The sequence below is a fragment of the Solenopsis invicta genome, chromosome 2 (assembly GCF_016802725.1).
Source record: "Solenopsis invicta isolate M01_SB chromosome 2, UNIL_Sinv_3.0, whole genome shotgun sequence".
In the NCBI taxonomy this organism is placed as follows: domain Eukaryota; kingdom Metazoa; phylum Arthropoda; class Insecta; order Hymenoptera; family Formicidae; genus Solenopsis; species Solenopsis invicta.
In genome coordinates, this window is record NC_052665.1 from 14,093,102 (window position 1) to 14,110,235 (window position 17,134).

At 34.1% G+C, this 17,134-nt stretch overlaps 5 protein-coding genes across 17 annotated transcripts; 3 read left to right on the forward strand and 2 right to left on the reverse strand.

The window, feature by feature from the left end:
- Window positions 1-69: 69 nt before the first annotated feature.
- On the forward strand, window positions 70-4,673 carry LOC105197392. 2 transcript variants are annotated; one of them, XM_026131113.2, is made up of 6 exons: window positions 70-236; window positions 2,460-2,875; window positions 2,964-3,253; window positions 3,441-3,853; window positions 4,036-4,163; window positions 4,231-4,671. In XM_026131113.2, exons 2-6 carry the CDS (start codon window positions 2,465-2,467, stop codon window positions 4,564-4,566), a joined length of 1,578 nt encoding a protein of 525 aa, XP_025986898.1. In that variant the 5' UTR covers window positions 70-236; window positions 2,460-2,464; the 3' UTR covers window positions 4,567-4,671. The 2 variants fall into 2 exon arrangements, with proteins under 2 accessions (XP_025986898.1, XP_025986899.1); XM_026131114.2 differs by lacking the exon at window positions 70-236 and adding an exon at window positions 2,224-2,365 and having other exon boundaries at window positions 4,231-4,673.
- Window positions 4,134-5,734, reverse strand: LOC105197391 (protein BUD31 homolog). Of its 2 annotated transcripts, XM_039446272.1 has the most exons (5): window positions 5,623-5,734; window positions 5,311-5,434; window positions 5,095-5,217; window positions 4,648-4,882; window positions 4,134-4,465 (listed from the first exon to the last, which is right to left on the reverse strand). In XM_039446272.1, the coding sequence occupies exons 2-4, from the start codon at window positions 5,402-5,404 to the stop codon at window positions 4,665-4,667; spliced, it is 435 nt and encodes a 144-aa protein (XP_039302206.1). In that variant the 5' UTR covers window positions 5,405-5,434; window positions 5,623-5,734; the 3' UTR covers window positions 4,134-4,465; window positions 4,648-4,664. The 2 variants fall into 2 exon arrangements, with proteins under 2 accessions (XP_039302206.1, XP_011162006.1); XM_011163704.3 differs by lacking the exon at window positions 5,623-5,734 and having other exon boundaries at window positions 5,311-5,598.
- Window positions 5,630-8,913, forward strand: LOC105197389 (sphingolipid delta(4)-desaturase DES1). 2 transcript variants are annotated; one of them, XM_039446270.1, is made up of 6 exons: window positions 5,630-5,880; window positions 6,681-6,857; window positions 6,968-7,107; window positions 7,222-7,435; window positions 7,537-7,748; window positions 7,832-8,913. In XM_039446270.1, the coding sequence occupies exons 1-6, from the start codon at window positions 5,862-5,864 to the stop codon at window positions 7,970-7,972; spliced, it is 903 nt and encodes a 300-aa protein (XP_039302204.1). In that variant the 5' UTR covers window positions 5,630-5,861; the 3' UTR covers window positions 7,973-8,913. The 2 variants fall into 2 exon arrangements, with proteins under 2 accessions (XP_039302204.1, XP_039302205.1); XM_039446271.1 differs by having other exon boundaries at window positions 5,748-5,880; window positions 6,761-6,857; window positions 7,832-8,036.
- A 285-nt stretch (window positions 8,914-9,198) lies between these two features.
- Window positions 9,199-13,542, forward strand: LOC105197394 (CCAAT/enhancer-binding protein zeta). 7 transcript variants are annotated; one of them, XM_011163708.3, is made up of 5 exons: window positions 9,199-9,340; window positions 9,590-10,733; window positions 10,815-11,415; window positions 12,354-12,782; window positions 12,951-13,498. In XM_011163708.3, exons 2-5 carry the CDS (start codon window positions 9,606-9,608, stop codon window positions 13,496-13,498), a joined length of 2,706 nt encoding a protein of 901 aa, XP_011162010.1. In that variant the 5' UTR covers window positions 9,199-9,340; window positions 9,590-9,605. The 7 variants fall into 7 exon arrangements, with proteins under 7 accessions (XP_011162010.1, XP_039302201.1, XP_011162011.1 ...); XM_039446267.1 differs by having other exon boundaries at window positions 9,208-9,340; window positions 9,603-10,733; XM_011163709.3 differs by having other exon boundaries at window positions 9,209-9,427.
- A 368-nt stretch (window positions 13,543-13,910) lies between these two features.
- Window positions 13,911-15,871, reverse strand: LOC105197395 (chromobox protein homolog 1). 4 transcript variants are annotated; one of them, XM_011163714.3, is made up of 4 exons: window positions 15,717-15,871; window positions 14,856-14,960; window positions 14,549-14,783; window positions 13,911-14,439 (listed from the first exon to the last, which is right to left on the reverse strand). In XM_011163714.3, exons 2-4 carry the CDS (start codon window positions 14,946-14,948, stop codon window positions 14,213-14,215), a joined length of 555 nt encoding a protein of 184 aa, XP_011162016.1. In that variant the 5' UTR covers window positions 14,949-14,960; window positions 15,717-15,871; the 3' UTR covers window positions 13,911-14,212. The 4 variants fall into 4 exon arrangements, with proteins under 4 accessions (XP_011162016.1, XP_011162013.1, XP_011162015.1 ...); XM_011163711.3 differs by having other exon boundaries at window positions 14,543-14,783; XM_011163713.3 differs by lacking the exon at window positions 15,717-15,871 and adding an exon at window positions 15,226-15,581 and having other exon boundaries at window positions 14,543-14,783.
- Window positions 15,872-17,134: the final 1,263 nt, after the last annotated feature.

Consider the following 17,134-nt stretch of genomic DNA (forward strand, 5'->3'; position numbering starts at 1 on the left):
ATGCGTAGTAATTATCCGTTTCAAGCCCATGATATCATGCCTGCTTTGGTTATATTTAGAACGGTCCAGTGCAAGACAAGATGCACCGCCCGTGGAGATCCGCGATTACCCGTGCGTTTCAAATGTCATAATCTTTCGGCAAAATCATCCGCGGTTGCGCTCCAAATTTCTATCGTGTATCGCCCATTCTTGCCAGATTTCCAGCTTTAATTATCTCAGTTAATTTCTGACGTTCTGTAAGTATATATTGAAATTATATATATGCATACTGACATGCTTTCCTCAATCTCTTTCCTTTTTCCGATATAAGTTATTTACACGATTTTGTAAGACGCGTGGACTTTATAAAATACTGTTGTCGTAATTAATCGTCTTTTTTAACGCGATATTACTTATAATATAACTTGGGTGTAATAAAGCGTTTTGTTTAACAAATTTTATAAATTATGTTTTATAAAGATATGTTTTATTTTACATTGTATATATTTCAAATTCTCTCTTTACGTTTGTAGAATGAGATATATTTATAAAGAATAAAAGAGTGACTTGCTTCGATCCTACATTTAATCCTCGAAATCAAAATATTTTCAGTTTATAGGTTATCATTTTTTAAAACATGCATATTGGAGCTTCTTAGTGTATAATGTATTTCTATACTATAGAAACATTCAACATGGGAGATTCAACTCCAATAAAAGGCAGATGTTTAAAAGTTGTTAATCAACATAATCCAATGAGATGGATTATTAAGCCAGATGCAGTAATGTATACCAAAAATGTAATGGTACCTATCATAAAACCTGTGTCTGTCAAGCAGACCTACGACACTCCCTCCTTAGAGAACAGGCGTCAAATTCTAAGAGCGCAAAACTACACAAACAATCCTGCACTGTTCTCAGAGACACCATTGCATACATTGTACAATCCCTTGGAAAACTTGCTCGAGGTCAATCAAAAACTCTGTAATTCTAAAGATAGTTTCGCATTTCTTTGTTTTATCATGCATATTTTATAATGCAATCTTGAAACATACTAAAAATCTTGTTTAAAGTTTTAATCACTTTTTCTAAATTTAAAGTTCAAAACTGTAGGTAAAAAAAATCGACCACTGGAAACCCAAGAATCAAAGTACAAAATGTACTACTTCTGGAAAGACTGATTCCTTGAATATCAAACAAACTAGTATATCACAAAATACATATCCATCGAAGAGATTATCTCGCAGGAAAAGGAATAATGCATTACAGTTTCCCAATACAGTGCTCCTGCAGTCTGAACCATTGACAGATGGCAAAGATCTACATAAAGCAAGTTCAAGATCTATAAAATTATCAAGGAAGTGTGATCTGTTGCAGATGAAGGAAAGTCAGACGAAACACAAAGACACATTTGCACTTTCGCCAAAGATAGTAGCAATTAGTAGCGTTATGAACAAACCAGTTGTCTCATTACCAAGTCAATCGTTCCACGATATTGCAAACACTATTTCCACAGTGTCGATACTATCATCAATGTCAAGCTTCAAGACTGAAAATAAGAAATCATTTGGCAATATCGTAAATAGGAAGAAGTTAGTATCTAGTACATCGTCAAATCATTTGCATTCTAGTAACAGTGAATATGAAATAAATGTATTACATTATGAAAATGATATTCTGCCAGGAAATAACTTCCCACAGTTTGCACAATCTCATTTGAAGTCTATCAACACAAAGTGGTCTTCTGCCCACAATTGCAATGCAGCCAAAATTCAGGCTGATAATGACAATCTTGCTGATAAGAGAAATGTAATAAAACGTCATAAATGGAACGAAGATAAAACTGCAAATGATATTAAATATTCACGGGAAATAGATAATTGGATGCCACCTTCTCAAAGAGAAGAGAGTGACGCACGTGAAATAAAAATTATTAAGAGAAATGGCAAACATCCTTATGACTGCAAAATAAAATATTCTTGGCAAGTCATTGGAACAAGCACACAGACGTCATATACCTTGTTACAAGATTTATTAAATAGCGATATGGAGGACAAGTCTGCGTATAAAATGTGCAGCATTAAATATTCCTGGCAAATTGTAGGGATTAGTACTCAAGCGTCTCTGCACGATTATAACGATCAAGATTATTGGAGTGGCATATTACTGACACCGAATAAGAATTGTGACGCGAATATAGTTAAAATTGACAATTATGAAAAAGACGATAAACTACAAGATTATGCGAGATATCCAGAAAAAAAATTGGAGAAATATTTGATATTAAACAATCAGCAGACCCAAACGTTTTCTGAGAAAGAAATTCAAGCTGACCCTAATGATTCCCATGCAAAATATTCTTGGCACGATTTAATTAAACAATATTTGTAATTAATACAGAAAATTTAATTTGTGAAAATATATATTTTAATATTATGAATAACTTTATATGTTAATTTAAATTGTTGTTTATTTTTCCAGGACATATGGAACAAATTTTAGAAACACTGACCAAACAAAAGCTGTCAGATAAATTAGAACTAGAGCAAATCAACAATTGTGAAGAATTATTGCATAAATACATGATAAAACCATTAACGCCAAATATTTCTAGTAAAAATTCTATGATACTCGATAACGGTAATGAAAAGACGAAGAAGGAAGAACTTCTGATGAGATTAACTTATGCATTAAAGAAATTAAATCAATATGAAAGAAATATAGATAAAAAGAGCACAGACGTTCCACGTCTTGATGCAGAAGATACTTTCACACAAAAAGGTGAAACATTGCCTCAGAATGTGGAAGAAAATATCAAGGGCATTATACAATCTGCACAAGAATATATAGTAAAATTGGATTATCAATTGAAAGATCTCGACATTGCTGATCAGCAGGTAAATAAAGCTAATTAACTTTATTTCCTTAAAATTGCTTATTTTTACACTTGATAACTATATTAATACGAGGAAATTATTTTATCAGATAGAAAATAGTATGACAAAAACGTTAAAAGATATAGATGGGACGTTTCAATCTTTATTAGATGATGTATGCTACAAGATTAATAAGAGACGCGAACAGCTCATACTGGAGACAGAAATTCACAAACACGAGAGTTTGATACCATTGAGGGCTTGTAGAAGAGAAGTAGAGACGCAGGTACAAAATGCACAGAATATCATATCAATGAGCGAGGATATTCTACGACATCCTAATCGATACAGCGCGAACAAATTTGGAAAGATTATTTCTGCAAGTAACGATATAGGCAGGTGAGAACTTTGCGATTGTAGTATAAGGATCATAAAAATTATCTCAGAAACTAAAGTCCGTTTGCATCAACATAATTTAATTTTAAACATTTTTTTACTAATTTTTAGAAAAAGATAGAAAGTCAAACAGTTTCAAATTAAGCTACATTGGTGCAAAGTCTAAATGTTATATAAATTATTTTTTAAGGATCCCAGCAGTACCGTATTCTGAGGAGCTTCCGAATATAAATTTCGATCGCCCATTAAACTGGTGCAAGGAAGAAATTATGGAGCAGATTTCGAAACTTGGCTGTATTTCTCGCACAGTACCCGTTCAAATAACGAACATCGAAGAGAGACCAGCGGGCTTGTTCATCAAATGGCACGTAATTAATCCGGAATACTTCGCTGAGGAACAAAAGTTCATCGTAGAGAAAGCTAACGGGGAAATTCTTGATCCGGCGTCGAGCAAATTTGAGATGGTGTACAGAGGATCCGAGACTTCCTGCTTCATCAGAAATATACCCATTGGTCAACCAGTTACGCTCAGAGTTAAGATACAAGCGGATAACGTCGCAAGAAGTATACATCACGTCGTGCAGACTTCTATACCGCCTTACAGTGCGTATGGAGAAAGCGGACAATCTCTGTAAAAATAAAGCTTTTTTGCTTCTGATATTTAAATATTATAAATTATAATCAGGTCAAACGTCGCTTTTGGGTCAAGAAAAGACATTTTAAAAACTTTTTGCATTTCATGTAAGATATTAATGTAGCAATCATAAAAATCACAATAATTACAGGTTGGGAACTTGACAACGAGAATTATATGATTATTAACGATAAAATTGCTGCAAAAGTCACAGATACTATAAGTACGTTGTTCTCACAAAGTCCTCAATTTGATGCAAATCATATAATTGAATTCAAGGTAATTGTACACAATGATTTTATTTACATTTTTTTTGCCTACGTTTTAATTTACCTATCATACACAGTTTTTAGAAGTTCCACAAGAAGGAAATGACAACGAAGGTATTGCATTAGTTTATGATCCGCAAGGTAGTCACGACACTCTGAAGAGAGCAGCATCACTGATGATCACACATCAAGGCAAAATCTTCATGGACGGTGACGAGAAACTGATGCGTCTGCCGAGAATGCGTTTTGGTACGGTCATTATGATCTCTGCCTTCCGGAAAAATACTCACGTGTTACGAGTGAATATTGAGTCTGAAAACAAATGCGTCACATATGACTGGCGTGTACAAACGCCGCTGTATCTTGCCGCCCGATTTACAGAGCGTAATAAGTGGCATTTGACGATTGAGTAAACATATAAGACACACAGATTTATTTTCATAATCATTGAACGCACAATGTAAATTTGTGGCAATAAAGAAAAAGTGCCTTACATGGGAAGGCGTCACACTCAACCAGAGCAGCCTCTGCAACCGCAATGTATGCACTCTACTATCCGGCCTTCCTCAAGCTTACCCTTTGGCACTCTGCAGATACAGTTTGTGCCAAAGTTTGTGTCCCTTGTCTGAATGCAGCGCAGGCAACACAAGTTTTCATAACCAACCTTCTTCCACTTGGCAATCAAGTTTTTGTCAGCAATATTTTCATTCAAGCAGTAGTCGTATAATTCTGAAATGTGTGAAAGCGTAAAAAGAAATCAGACACATCTTTTAGATCTTTTTTAAGCCTGTATCAGATTATTGCAAATCAAAGATTGAGAATTAGAATTCGATTAAAACTAAACGAATTAAAATTAAAATGATCTGATTAATTTATAATTTTCAATCTCTAATGAGTGATATAGGTCTTAAAGGCGTCTTTTTAACGGTACTACAACTTACCGCGACTGATAGCCTTTCTCCTGTAAAACAAGTCGTAAATATATCGAGATTTTTGATGATGAATTTTAAATATCGGCCATAACGATTCCTGCTTTCTCTTGCCTTCGTGAGGCTCCGTCTCGGCTATAATAAAAAAAATAAAGAAACCATTTCTCGAAGCATCTTTTCTGTTAAATCAAAGCAGCTGAGTTAACCTCACGAAGAGCGAGCACTCACCTTCGCGCATCTTTTGCTCCAATTCTTCAAGTGTCGGTTCGATCAGCTCCCAACCATCTGGTGGCGGCTTCTTGCTTCGTCGTACTTTCGGCATGTCTTATTTTTGTTGAATAAATATTATTCCCTTCACGTTGAAAGAAGAAAGATAAACTCTAAATTAGTACAACCAGTTCAGCTAAAAAGAACAGGCCTTACTGTAGGCTGCACGTAGCAAGCGTCAAGCAGCAGAGTTCGTTGATTGGCTGCTGCTTGACGCTTTTGCTGCGTGCAGTCTGCACGGCTTTATCTCAAAAATTTATACATATTTATTACAATAATTGCTCGAAATTTCTACCGCCACATTCTATACACAAATATCGAGAAGAACTTTAAGACGGAATCATTGAAACTCTCTAATATATTACCACTTATATGGTCTATGCGCAATTCGGAACGCGCTTTCAACGGTTTAGTGCTTTCATCGACACATCGATTGCATACGAAAAAATAATGAAATATTTACTTTATTTAAAAATATTAAAATAATTACTTTATTTTTGAACAAAGAAGAGATGGAGAAAGCAATAAAAGGTAAAATTTTGGTAATTGTTAAGAATACCCACTGCACCTCCGATTTTGACGAAATTAGGCTCATTCAACGCGTTTTCACTCAAAATGAAAGAATCTGGCAAGAAAAAGTGTCGCTCTGGCCCGCGAATCGAGATATCAAGTGTTAAAGTTGGCGATTGCACAGGTTAAGATACCTGTTATCTCGGCGTTATGTAGCAAACTGAGCATGCGCTTTGGGCACGTTTGCATGCTCCATGGGCACACACATACAAAAAGTGCGCGAATTTGAAACATAAATACAGAGCAATATAAGTGATTCAGTGATAAATGAATAAATTAATTAAGTTATCGTGCGGAAAGTAAATGCTTAAAAGGGGGAGGGGCTTCGCCACTCCCCCCGCCACCCTTTTTTTAACCTAACCCAACCTGAATCTTAGTTTTAAATAAAAAATTGTTTTGCATGAAAGTTGAAACTACCGATGTCTGTTTTACAGTGAAATTAACTTTTATCTTAATTTGCATGATACAAAGCACTTTCCACGTGAAGCGAGGTCCATCCCCATCCCACTTTCTCCACCCCCAGCGTACCCTCCCCCACAGATGTCTGCTTTGCAGCCAAATTAATTGTTATTTTAATTTACATGATATAGGGGGCTTTTTACGCGGAGCGAGGTCCACCCCCACCCCACCTTCCACCCCTACCACCCCCCGCGCGGGGGGGATTCTTTCATTTTGAGTGAAAACGCGTCGAATGAGCCTAATTTCGTCAAAATCGGAGGTGCAGTGGGTATTCTTAACAATTACCATGTTTTCTATTTCAGAGAAATATCCACAAATTAAACAATTGTTTGGGTATGATCCAAATTTCAAATGGATTGTCACTGGGATGGTACTGGTACAGTTTCTATCGCTCTTTATCATCAAAAATTTGAGCTATTCAAAACTCTTGCTATTAGCATACTGCTTTGGAGGTGTGATAAACCATTCTCTTATGCTTGGTTTGTATTTTATTCATTAATACAGACGTGAAGTCACATGCTAATATGTTTAATACATCATAATTTTTTACTATGTATTATGCTAATTTATGTTACATCCTGTTTTGCAGCAATACATGAGATATCTCATAATCTTGCCTTTGGACATGCCAGGCCTATGGCTAATCGACTGTTTGGCTTTTTTGCAAATCTGCCAATAGGAATACCAATATCTATCAGTTTTAAAAAATATCATCTTGAACACCATCGTGTGAGTATTGTGAAAAATAATAAAAATGATAAAAATTAATTTAAAAATTGTGTTGTAAATGCAATATATGTTATGTTTTTAATTGTATATATGATTATATATGGGCATTTTTAGTATCAGGGAGATGAAAAATTAAATACGGACTTACCAACATTGTTAGAGGCAAAATTATTTTGTACAACTTTTGGAAAGTTCTGTTGGATACTATTACAACCACTTTTCTATGCATTCCGACCTCTTATAACATATCCAAAAATACCAACTATTCTGGAATATATAAATTTAGTTATACAATTAACATTTGATGGCTGTGTATGGTATTTTTTTGGTAAGTTTCAGAATTTGCAAAGAAATCAAGATACATTTTATATTAATTGATATAAATTATGAAACTGAATAACTAATGAAAAGCAAAATTTTGATTTTCAGGTGGTAAAGTGTTGTTTTATTTGCTTATTGGCTCTCTCATGGCAATGGGATTACATCCCGTAGCAGGACATTTTATATCGGAGCATTATATGTATAAAAAAGGTTTTGAGACATATAGTTATTACGGTCCTCTAAATTTCATTACTTTCAATGTTGGATATCACAACGAACACCATGACTTTCCTGCAGTGCCTGGTTTGAGATTACCAGAGGTATGTTAAAAAAATAATACAGCTTGAATACGATTGTTAATACAATATAATTTGTTATTTATAATTTCAACTATTTCATTTAGGTGAAACGTATAGCCGCGGAATTTTACGATAACTTGCCACAACATAATTCGTGGGTTTCTGTTTTATACGATTTTGTGATGGATCCTGAAATTGGGCCATATGCAAGAATGAAGAGAAGGCATCGAGGATTGGATCGATAGCTTTTTAACTTTTTTATGCTAAGAATACCACATAAGATTTATACATCAATTGTTATGTGGAATTGCATGTTTATTTAACATACAATTAAAAAATTTGCTATATTATTTGGGATAAAACCTGAGTGTTATATGCTGAGAAGCATATTTAATTTGCTTAAATTGTAATGTAAATTTGGGGAAAATAATTTGAGGATAATATTGATCTGTGCAAACAATTTTTCACTGTTTCTATTAAACTTTTTTTTTAGATGTCTGTTTCTTGAAATCTAGTCATATTGTCTAACTTTTGATTTATTATTATTTATTTGTACCTTCAGCTTTCGCTAATAAGTGAGCTAACTTGGCTAACTTTTGATTTATTCGTATCATTTAATATAAATTATTTTTTATCAATTCTTTTTGCTCAATGAAAAGATAGATAATTTATCTTCAATTCTGATTCAATTTTTATTTCCGACTCAAATTAGCAATTTTTTTCTATTTAGATCGTGTTTAGATATACACAGCTAGCACTAAAAATCTAGTATATGTAACGTGAACTATAGATTTTTAGTACCGTGTATATCTGAACACAATCTTTAATTTGATAATTATCAGTGTTTTCGACAAAATCAGGTTCTTAATAAAATTTTCGAGAGCAATTAATTAGAGCTGTTATAATTCTGCCTCAATTTGTATATTAAATCTAAAGAAACTTTTAATTATAAACATGAGTTATATAAATTGCATTTATTGAAATCTTGGAATGATTTAACCTGCGTTCGTCGAAAGCGTTCTATTTCGCAAAATGTAATGTCTGTGATGCAAGAATATATATTCTATGTAAAATATACTGACTATTAGATGACATTGTTATTTAAAATTTGTATCTGACAAACACGGGACAATATATGCCACATAAATTATATATATCGCTTTAATAAAATATGATACGAAATTAATATGATATACAGATTATTTGTCAAATAATTGTATATTTTCTATAAATAGAAGAGTGTTAAAGTGGAAACGTATATAGAGCTTCTAGAATTATGTTAAAATTTACATTTTATTTTATATCAATGTACCTTATTGCAAGCTTGCATACTTATTTTATAATTATTAAATGCACAGTGCAAAAGTGTACATACAGGATTGCATAAAAGTATAGGTTAAAATTTTCGCGCAATTTTGTATAGTCACGTGTTATGTAGCCACTTCCGGTATTTTAAGTCGGAAATGCTACTAGTTTTTTTTTATTAAAATGGTACAGATGGCGGTGAAGTTCTCTTACGTTTGCTCATTTTTTTTTAAAGAGCACGTTATATGGTGATTACATGGTTAGGATTCGAGAAAAATATTTATTATAAATTGAACACGATTTGTTAAGTACGTGCATAAACCGACTGCAATTTGTATGTAGAGTACATTTGCGCTAACATGTTTAAATAAATGGTCTAATAAAAAAATTTTGAGGTTAACACAAATATTGCTCTATATAACATGTTATTTTACATTTATATTGTTATTTTACATTTTATATCAACTATTGCAAGTTTATTATTATTATTATTATTTTACAAGAAATATTGGATTCTGTTTATTTATAAACGCACATTTATTTGAAAATTATTTCAGAATTTTTCTTTAGAAGATGAAGAGAGAATTTGATGATAATTTTACCACTGGTAAAACTACCACTGGTATCAGGCAGAAATGGTACGAAGAGTATCCCAAAGCAGAAAGACCTTGCAAACATTCCAAATCTGAAGCTGACATTTTGTACTTAAGGGATGACGCAAAAAAGTGTCTGGATGCGGAAACTGCTGCCTTTCAATTGAAACAATCTAAATTATACAATTCGGAGACAAAATGGTTGAAAACTGCATTGCAACGGGGTACCACTTCGGATAAGGTAGCAGCCAGTATAGTGCTGGTGCAAGATAATCCGAAATATAATCTGAGCCGTCTGGTATCTTTGATATCCCAAGTGCGAGGCGCCAAGCACAATCAGTGTGGTATGATTATCATGTCATTGAAAGAACTTTTTCTGACTGACCTGTTGCACCCTCAGTTCAAGTTGTTGAAATTGGAAGAACAGGATTTGGATGGACTCAATATAGAGAATGAAGGAAATTCTATTGTCAAAACGAACGCTGCTAAAAATAGATTATTGGCGCACTGGTACTTTGAGGATCAATTACGCGAGCAGTACGAACATTTTGTTCAGAACCTGTCTGCTGTGGCCTCTGATACGGTTGATACAAATCGTGAGAAAGCCATATCTGCGATGACTGATCTGTTGGTAGGTAATGCTGAGCAGGAGCACAAGCTGCTAGAATTACTTGTGAATAAAATCGGCGATCCGAACAATAAGGTTGGCTCTAAAGCTGTATTCTGCATCAATAAACTATTGAACGAGCATCCGAATATGAAGCTTGTAGTTCTGCGCGAAGTCGAGAAACTGCTGTTTAGAAAAAATGTGAGCCAACGTACTCAGTATTATGCTATATGCCTGCTGGCACAGTATGTCTTGAATAAAAACGACGAGGAGGTAGCTGCTACACTGATAGAAGTGTACTTTGCATTTTTCAAAGCATGTTTAAAGAAAGGGGAACCTGACAGTAGAATGATGGCAGCGATTCTAATGGGCGTTAATCGAGCGTATCCTTTTGCCAAGATAGACTCGAAGATATTAAATGAGCATATTGACTCGATCTACAAAGTAGTGCACCTTGGCTCATTTAATGTCTCTCTCAATGCACTTAGCTTGCTGCATCAAGTAGGTATCATAAAATAGCATTCGCACAATATTAATATTTTATACTTTCCATTTAATATTACAAAGTAATTGTGCTTTCAGATAACAGGTAAGGACGAATCTCAGGCGAACCGATTTTACTCAGCTTTTTACAAGAAGCTACTCGATCGGCAAATAGGAGTAGCGAATAAACACGCGGTGTTCCTTAACTTGTTGTATCGAGTTCTTCAGAGAGATCAAAGTATATTACGTTTATATGCTTTTATCAAAAGAATCTTGCAAATTACTTTCTACTTTCCTGCGAATATGGCATGTGCTATGTTATACATCGTTTCTAAGATTCTTCAAAGCCGCCAAAATTTGAAACATATATTGCTCAAGTCACATAAGGCTATTAAAGTTGAAAATGAAGTATGCGAAGTAAACGACAATTCGTCAGATACGGAAGACATTTGTGAAATAGAAAATGAAAACTCCATTATGTTATCGAACGTTACGATTGGTGCGGATATGTCGGAAACGAAACCTGATGTGAAGAAAGAGACCGATATAAAAGTTGAGGCGGAAGAAATAAAGTCATATGATCCTTTTTGTCGAAATCCCCTATACGCGGGAGCAGTCAAGGGACTCAATACCGAGCTCGAAGCATTATCTAGGCATTTTCATCCGAGCGTCGCTTTATTCGCGAATCAGATTATTCAAGGTAATAAACTTGAAATTATTTATTTATATAGAGGAGAAGAGGGTATTATGGTTACTGTCGACAATATGGTTACCCCTATTATTTCCGTTATTAGATGACGTATTTTAACAATTGCTTATGGAGTCATTCATTTAGTAGTCCGCCGTTTTTTTTAGTGATGCTAATATAATAATACAAAATGAGTGACAATTGTTATAAGACATTTTTGCTTTTGAGCACTTCTAAACTTTGAAACCTTTAACTTTTAATTACTCATACTTCTTCATTATTTTTAAACTTGAGTGTGTTATCACACGAATGTACATATACTTGAGTGTTTTTTTTTTTTGTTATTTACCTTTTTATTCGGCTATACACATTTCGAGTTATACAAAGTTAAAACAATAACATGGAATTTCATTAATATGGTTTTTTAAGTGAAATTTTTATATCTAAATATTTCTTTGATAAATCAATTGTCATTCTAGACACTACATTGTTGTTTCATGTTAAACAGGAATAAAATGATATTTCTAACGAAATTTCTAATGGTATTTTTAAAGTTTCTGAAAGTAGAAAAATTCTAAATCAAGAAAATTCTGAACAATGGAAAATTAAAAATGTTTAATTTTGTAACAAGATATTGTGTTTCTTTTAAACTAAACTAATTTTTTTTAATTATTTTTATAGATAGCCATATTACAATCACTTTTTCTGCCACCGATTATGCAGTGCATTAGATTTTTATAAATCATGTCTTAAATAATAAATATCTCGTTACTTTGAGCCTAGAATCTGTCAAACAATACTTTGACAAATGTAATCGTTCAAGTTTCAATAGAAAATATTAATTATAAATAAAGTTATTCAATAAAATGAAAATGGGTGCCATATTACCCTCTTCTCTATTATATATTATTTATTATTCGATACAGAATTAAAAATTATTATATTTACAGGGAAATCGATTGCATACACGGGTGATCCCTTGGAGGATCTGACGTTAATTCGATTCTTGGATCGGTACGTTTTTAAAAATCCAAAAAAGTTGGAAGACAAGAAGGTGCAAAAAAAGAACGACCCCCTGGCGCGACGTGCCGGATACTCGCCTAAGGGTATACGAGCTCTTCCGGTCGATAGCGCGGCGTATCTTGACGAAAGGGAAGAGCGGATACCGGTAGACGAGTTATTTTTATATCGATATTTGAAGCAAAAGAACGAGGTCAAGAAACGTGTCAAAAAAGAAGACGATGACGAAGATGATGAAGACGCAAACAGCGTCAACAGCGAAGAATTTAACGATATGTTGGATCATATGGGCGCCAGTCGTATGGACGACTTCGATGATTTGGACATTGCGGCAAATATCATACCTAGAAAGAAGAAAGGTAATTGTATTATTTTTACATACACTTATTTAAAGTATTTTATTAACTCTCTCTCGCTTATAAAAAGAAGTAGCAAAATCCTCTTTGATCAAGCTTTCTTTGGTTTTTTTTGTGCAACTATAAAAATAAATGCACGATATACTTTATTATTAATTACATTTACAATAGGTAAAACAGATGAGTCTGATGATGATGATGAAGACGAGAATGATGCAGATGACGATGATCAATTTGAAGATGACGATATTATCGATGATGCATCTGAAGATCTCGATGAAGATGTTGTGGATGATGACGGCGACTTGCAAGATTTAAGCGATATTGATCTTGAAGACGTAGATGATGATTTAAGCGATATGGAGTTTAATGATTCTGAAGACGACGAAGTCGTAGATAATGAATTGATCTCGAGTTTGAATAAAAAACTGAACGCGAAAGATTCGAAGAGTAAAGAAAAGCAAAATAAAAAAGGGATCGATAGCAATATATTTGTATCAGCAGAGAAGTTCGCAGAGATGTTGGAGGAACAAAATAAAACGAGGGGAAAGCACGGTGGTAGTAACGTCTTCAGCAGCAGCGATGGCGCTTCCGTTAAACAAATAGATTGGGAAATGAAACGACATGAACGAATAAAAGGAACATTTGGATCATTCAAGAATAAGCGAAAATCTAATCGATCATCTAATAATAATCGTGTTAAAAGAATCAAACGATAATAAATATGTAATAAATTTGTAAGAATAAATATGTAAAAAAGAAAGTTTGCGAGAACTCATTTATCATTGTTGTAAAATGATAGATTTAAAATTCTTTTTAAGAATTTTAAGAAACATAATCCAGTTAGCAGTTTTGTATTGATCAAAATGGCTAATCTAGTATTTGTGCAAAAGTCCAAGTTTTCTCTACATATTCTTCTGCACCAACTTCTTTGCTCATAATTAAAATGACTTTACATAATTACTGTTTTAATTTTATATATTTATTTGAACTATAAATCGCATATATCTAGTAAAAATAGCAGAAAGTTTATACAATGTGCAACATGTGTTACATTTTGTACCATTTGGTATATATGAAAAGAATAAAGCAATTCGAAGGATCTCACATCATTTAAAAACAAGAATGTTCTACAGGCTTGAAAGTATATCTATTAAAAGTAACATTTTGAAGTGCACATCAGTGAATTACATAATTACAATTCACACTTTGAAAATAGATATATTACATATTATTAATAATGATTCGACTTTTTTTACGTTTAAATTTCAGTTTTATGTCATATTGTTCTATATTAATGTGGTTTGAAAAAATGTTTCATATATTTATTTTTCACCTCTACAAAAGTTAGAAAACTCGTAAATAACCTAAGATAATTGTTACAGTGGAATACTTTGCAATGATAAAAATAAATTGTGAATAAACGCAAAATGCTACTCCGGGTCAGGTTTCGTAGAGTTTTCGTCATCGTGGGCTGGGCTATGCCATGTGAGTCGTTCTTCGTAAAATTTAATCACGATCTGTGGACACTTCTCATTGGCGATACGAGCGGGTACCAGATCCGCATCATCTGTTCCTTTCCATTTCATCAGGAACATTAATTCACCGCTGGAGTCGGTCGCGCCGATAATACGCTCAGGGTCTAGATTTCTGTCGAATCCTGTAAAGTGAAAAGCATATTAGCAAATACAATAAAATTCTATATTGGTTTGCTTCCTCGAAGCAAAATATACATATATATGACAAAAATTTTCGATCCTTCCCTTTACCTTCCAGTTTTTTCTCTTCCACAGCGGTCTTTTTCTTAGCTTGAGTGGGCGTCGGTGTGTTATTGCTCTTTCGTTTTTTCTGTTCCTTCTCCTCGTGACGTTTACCAGAGGTAGCAGATTGCTTCTTACGTTGCTCTTCAAACTGAGCAATCAAATCTGGACAGTCTAAATTCTCTTCTGGCTCCCATGTATTTTCGTCGTTCGAGTAGCCTTTCCATTTCAAAAAATATTCCACCTATATATCAAATTTAAAAAATTGAAGTAACACAATAATCAATAGTTGAGAGAATATACAATAAGATCTTACTTTTCCCTTTACAACTCTTCTATCCAAGACCTTTTCAACACTGAACTCCTCTTCTGTCTCGTTGTCGGTTGGAGGGTCCTTGACTTTGCTCATTTTGAGATGTCACTGTAAATATGAAAATTTCAACTTAGTCTTACTATAGATATTTACAAAAATTAAAGAATTGTCTACATAAAGACGAAAGCATCTCGATGGAAGAGAATTAGACGCCTAGAATACACTTGGACAAACGGTATCAGTCGATTTATGTTTGAAGTTCGGCAAAAGATAGATAGGTATTCAGAACGCGCTTGTTAGTGTCGAACGACAAGAATAAAACGTAATTGCGCGCTTATTTTACAATACAGAAAGTTCTGGTCTTATCTAGTACAGTTCGGTATCCGGTGCAGCGACGAAGAACAGGTCCAAGTGGAGGATGCGTGTAAAGAACTCGTCGTCGCACAAGAGCACTGGTTTCGGATCGTGCACGTTCGTAGTTGTAAACACAAAAACGGAGAAACTGCGTGAATCGCGGCCCGGCACCGGTGTAGCGCGCGTGGATGCGATGAGAAATCGGAGCGACTTGACCACGTAACGCAAGTGATCCAACGGTCGAAATAGCCACCGGACGGAAATGATCCGAACGCGGAATCGTCACGTGGATCTGGTTCTTATCTCGACTTGATTGCGCGAGAATTGCAACAAGATCAGCGTGGCTTGGCGGTTTAAGCCAAGATGGCGACGTCAACGGCGACGCGCTTGCCGGGTCTCTTTACCGCCCGCCCTTCTTGATTCTCAGGATCACGACGTTGCTCACGATCAGCATTCGACGACACCAACATTTACGAATTCGAGAACGCATTCTGGTATACAGAAACTCACCTAGATCGTCCGATAAGGAACTTGATCACTGAAACGACGGATCACACCGCTGAACACCGCTTCCCAATCCTTCCTCTGGAAGTTTCTCTGCAAGTTGCTGTCGCCGCGTGCGTTGCCGCGAAAAATGTCAGTCTGACCAACCTATTGGCACGAAAATAGGTCTGTTCGACCGGTTTCGGCAGATGCGATCCATTCGACGCTAAAAATATGTTGGAGCATTTGATTGGCCAATTGGAACCAAGAAATTTACGAATTGATCAATCAAAGGCACGTTTACTTAATTGCAACGCTTTTAGAATCATTTCATCTACTACACGTTTACACGTTACCATAATCAGGTTTAACGGTACTTATAAAACTGACCAATCACAATTATTTCATTCTTCAGAATATTTGCGATTGGCCAGTTTCATAACTACGGATGTTATTAATCTGATTAATGTTGACGTGTAAACTAGACCCATTTTTGACTGCTTTCCTTTTAAAGGACACAGTCGACATTTTTGGCTACTTTCTTTTTAGACGATACAAATCGACACAATTTAACTCGAACACAGTTTCAGACTCTCTTCCTGAGTAGAGTCGAAAAGTGTCGATTGAGTTTGTAAATGGAAAGCGAAGTGTGTCGCTTTGTGTTAAAAGTGTCGACTGTATTCTCTCAAAGGAAAGCAGCATTTATTAAGATATAAGCGACATACTTCGCTTTCCATTTATAAACTCAATCAATACTTTTCGACTCTACTCAGGAGGAGTCAGACTGTTCGAGTGTGTTGACTTGTCTCGATTTGTGTCTTCTAAAAGAAAAACAGCCCTTATTGCTTATCGAATATTAAATAAGGAATATTAAACAACTTAAATAAAATTTAAATTAAATCGAAATCAAAGTTGCATTGATGAATATGGACCTTAATTCGTTCAATTAATTTAATCGACTGCAAAACTTAAAATTGATCATATTGTTTCACTTTTCTTGTCCATTTTCTGCAAATTATAATTTATCTGTGTAAATTATAAATATATTTAAAATATTTATTATATCTAAAATACTTAATTCTTAATTTATTTTTTAATTACAATAATTAAAAATATTTGATTAAGGATGATCATTTTTTAATTTTGCAGTTGATAATAATGCAGGTAAAAATAAATTTACCCGACCGATATATTAATTGAAGTTAATGTTGATTTTTGATATAATAATTTACGTTACGTATACTCGATCTAGATTTTCAGTATTGGTAGTTAATTTCGGAGCAAAACTTTAGCTTTCTTGATTTTCTGGAAATTTCTTTATCTTGTAGCTAATAAGTATAACTTAATTAAAGAAATTTGTCGTAGTAGATGAAATAACATCATGAATAAGTAAGACTGATCAGAGTTTAAAATAATCAGAAAAGCGCTATCGTTATCATGACTCC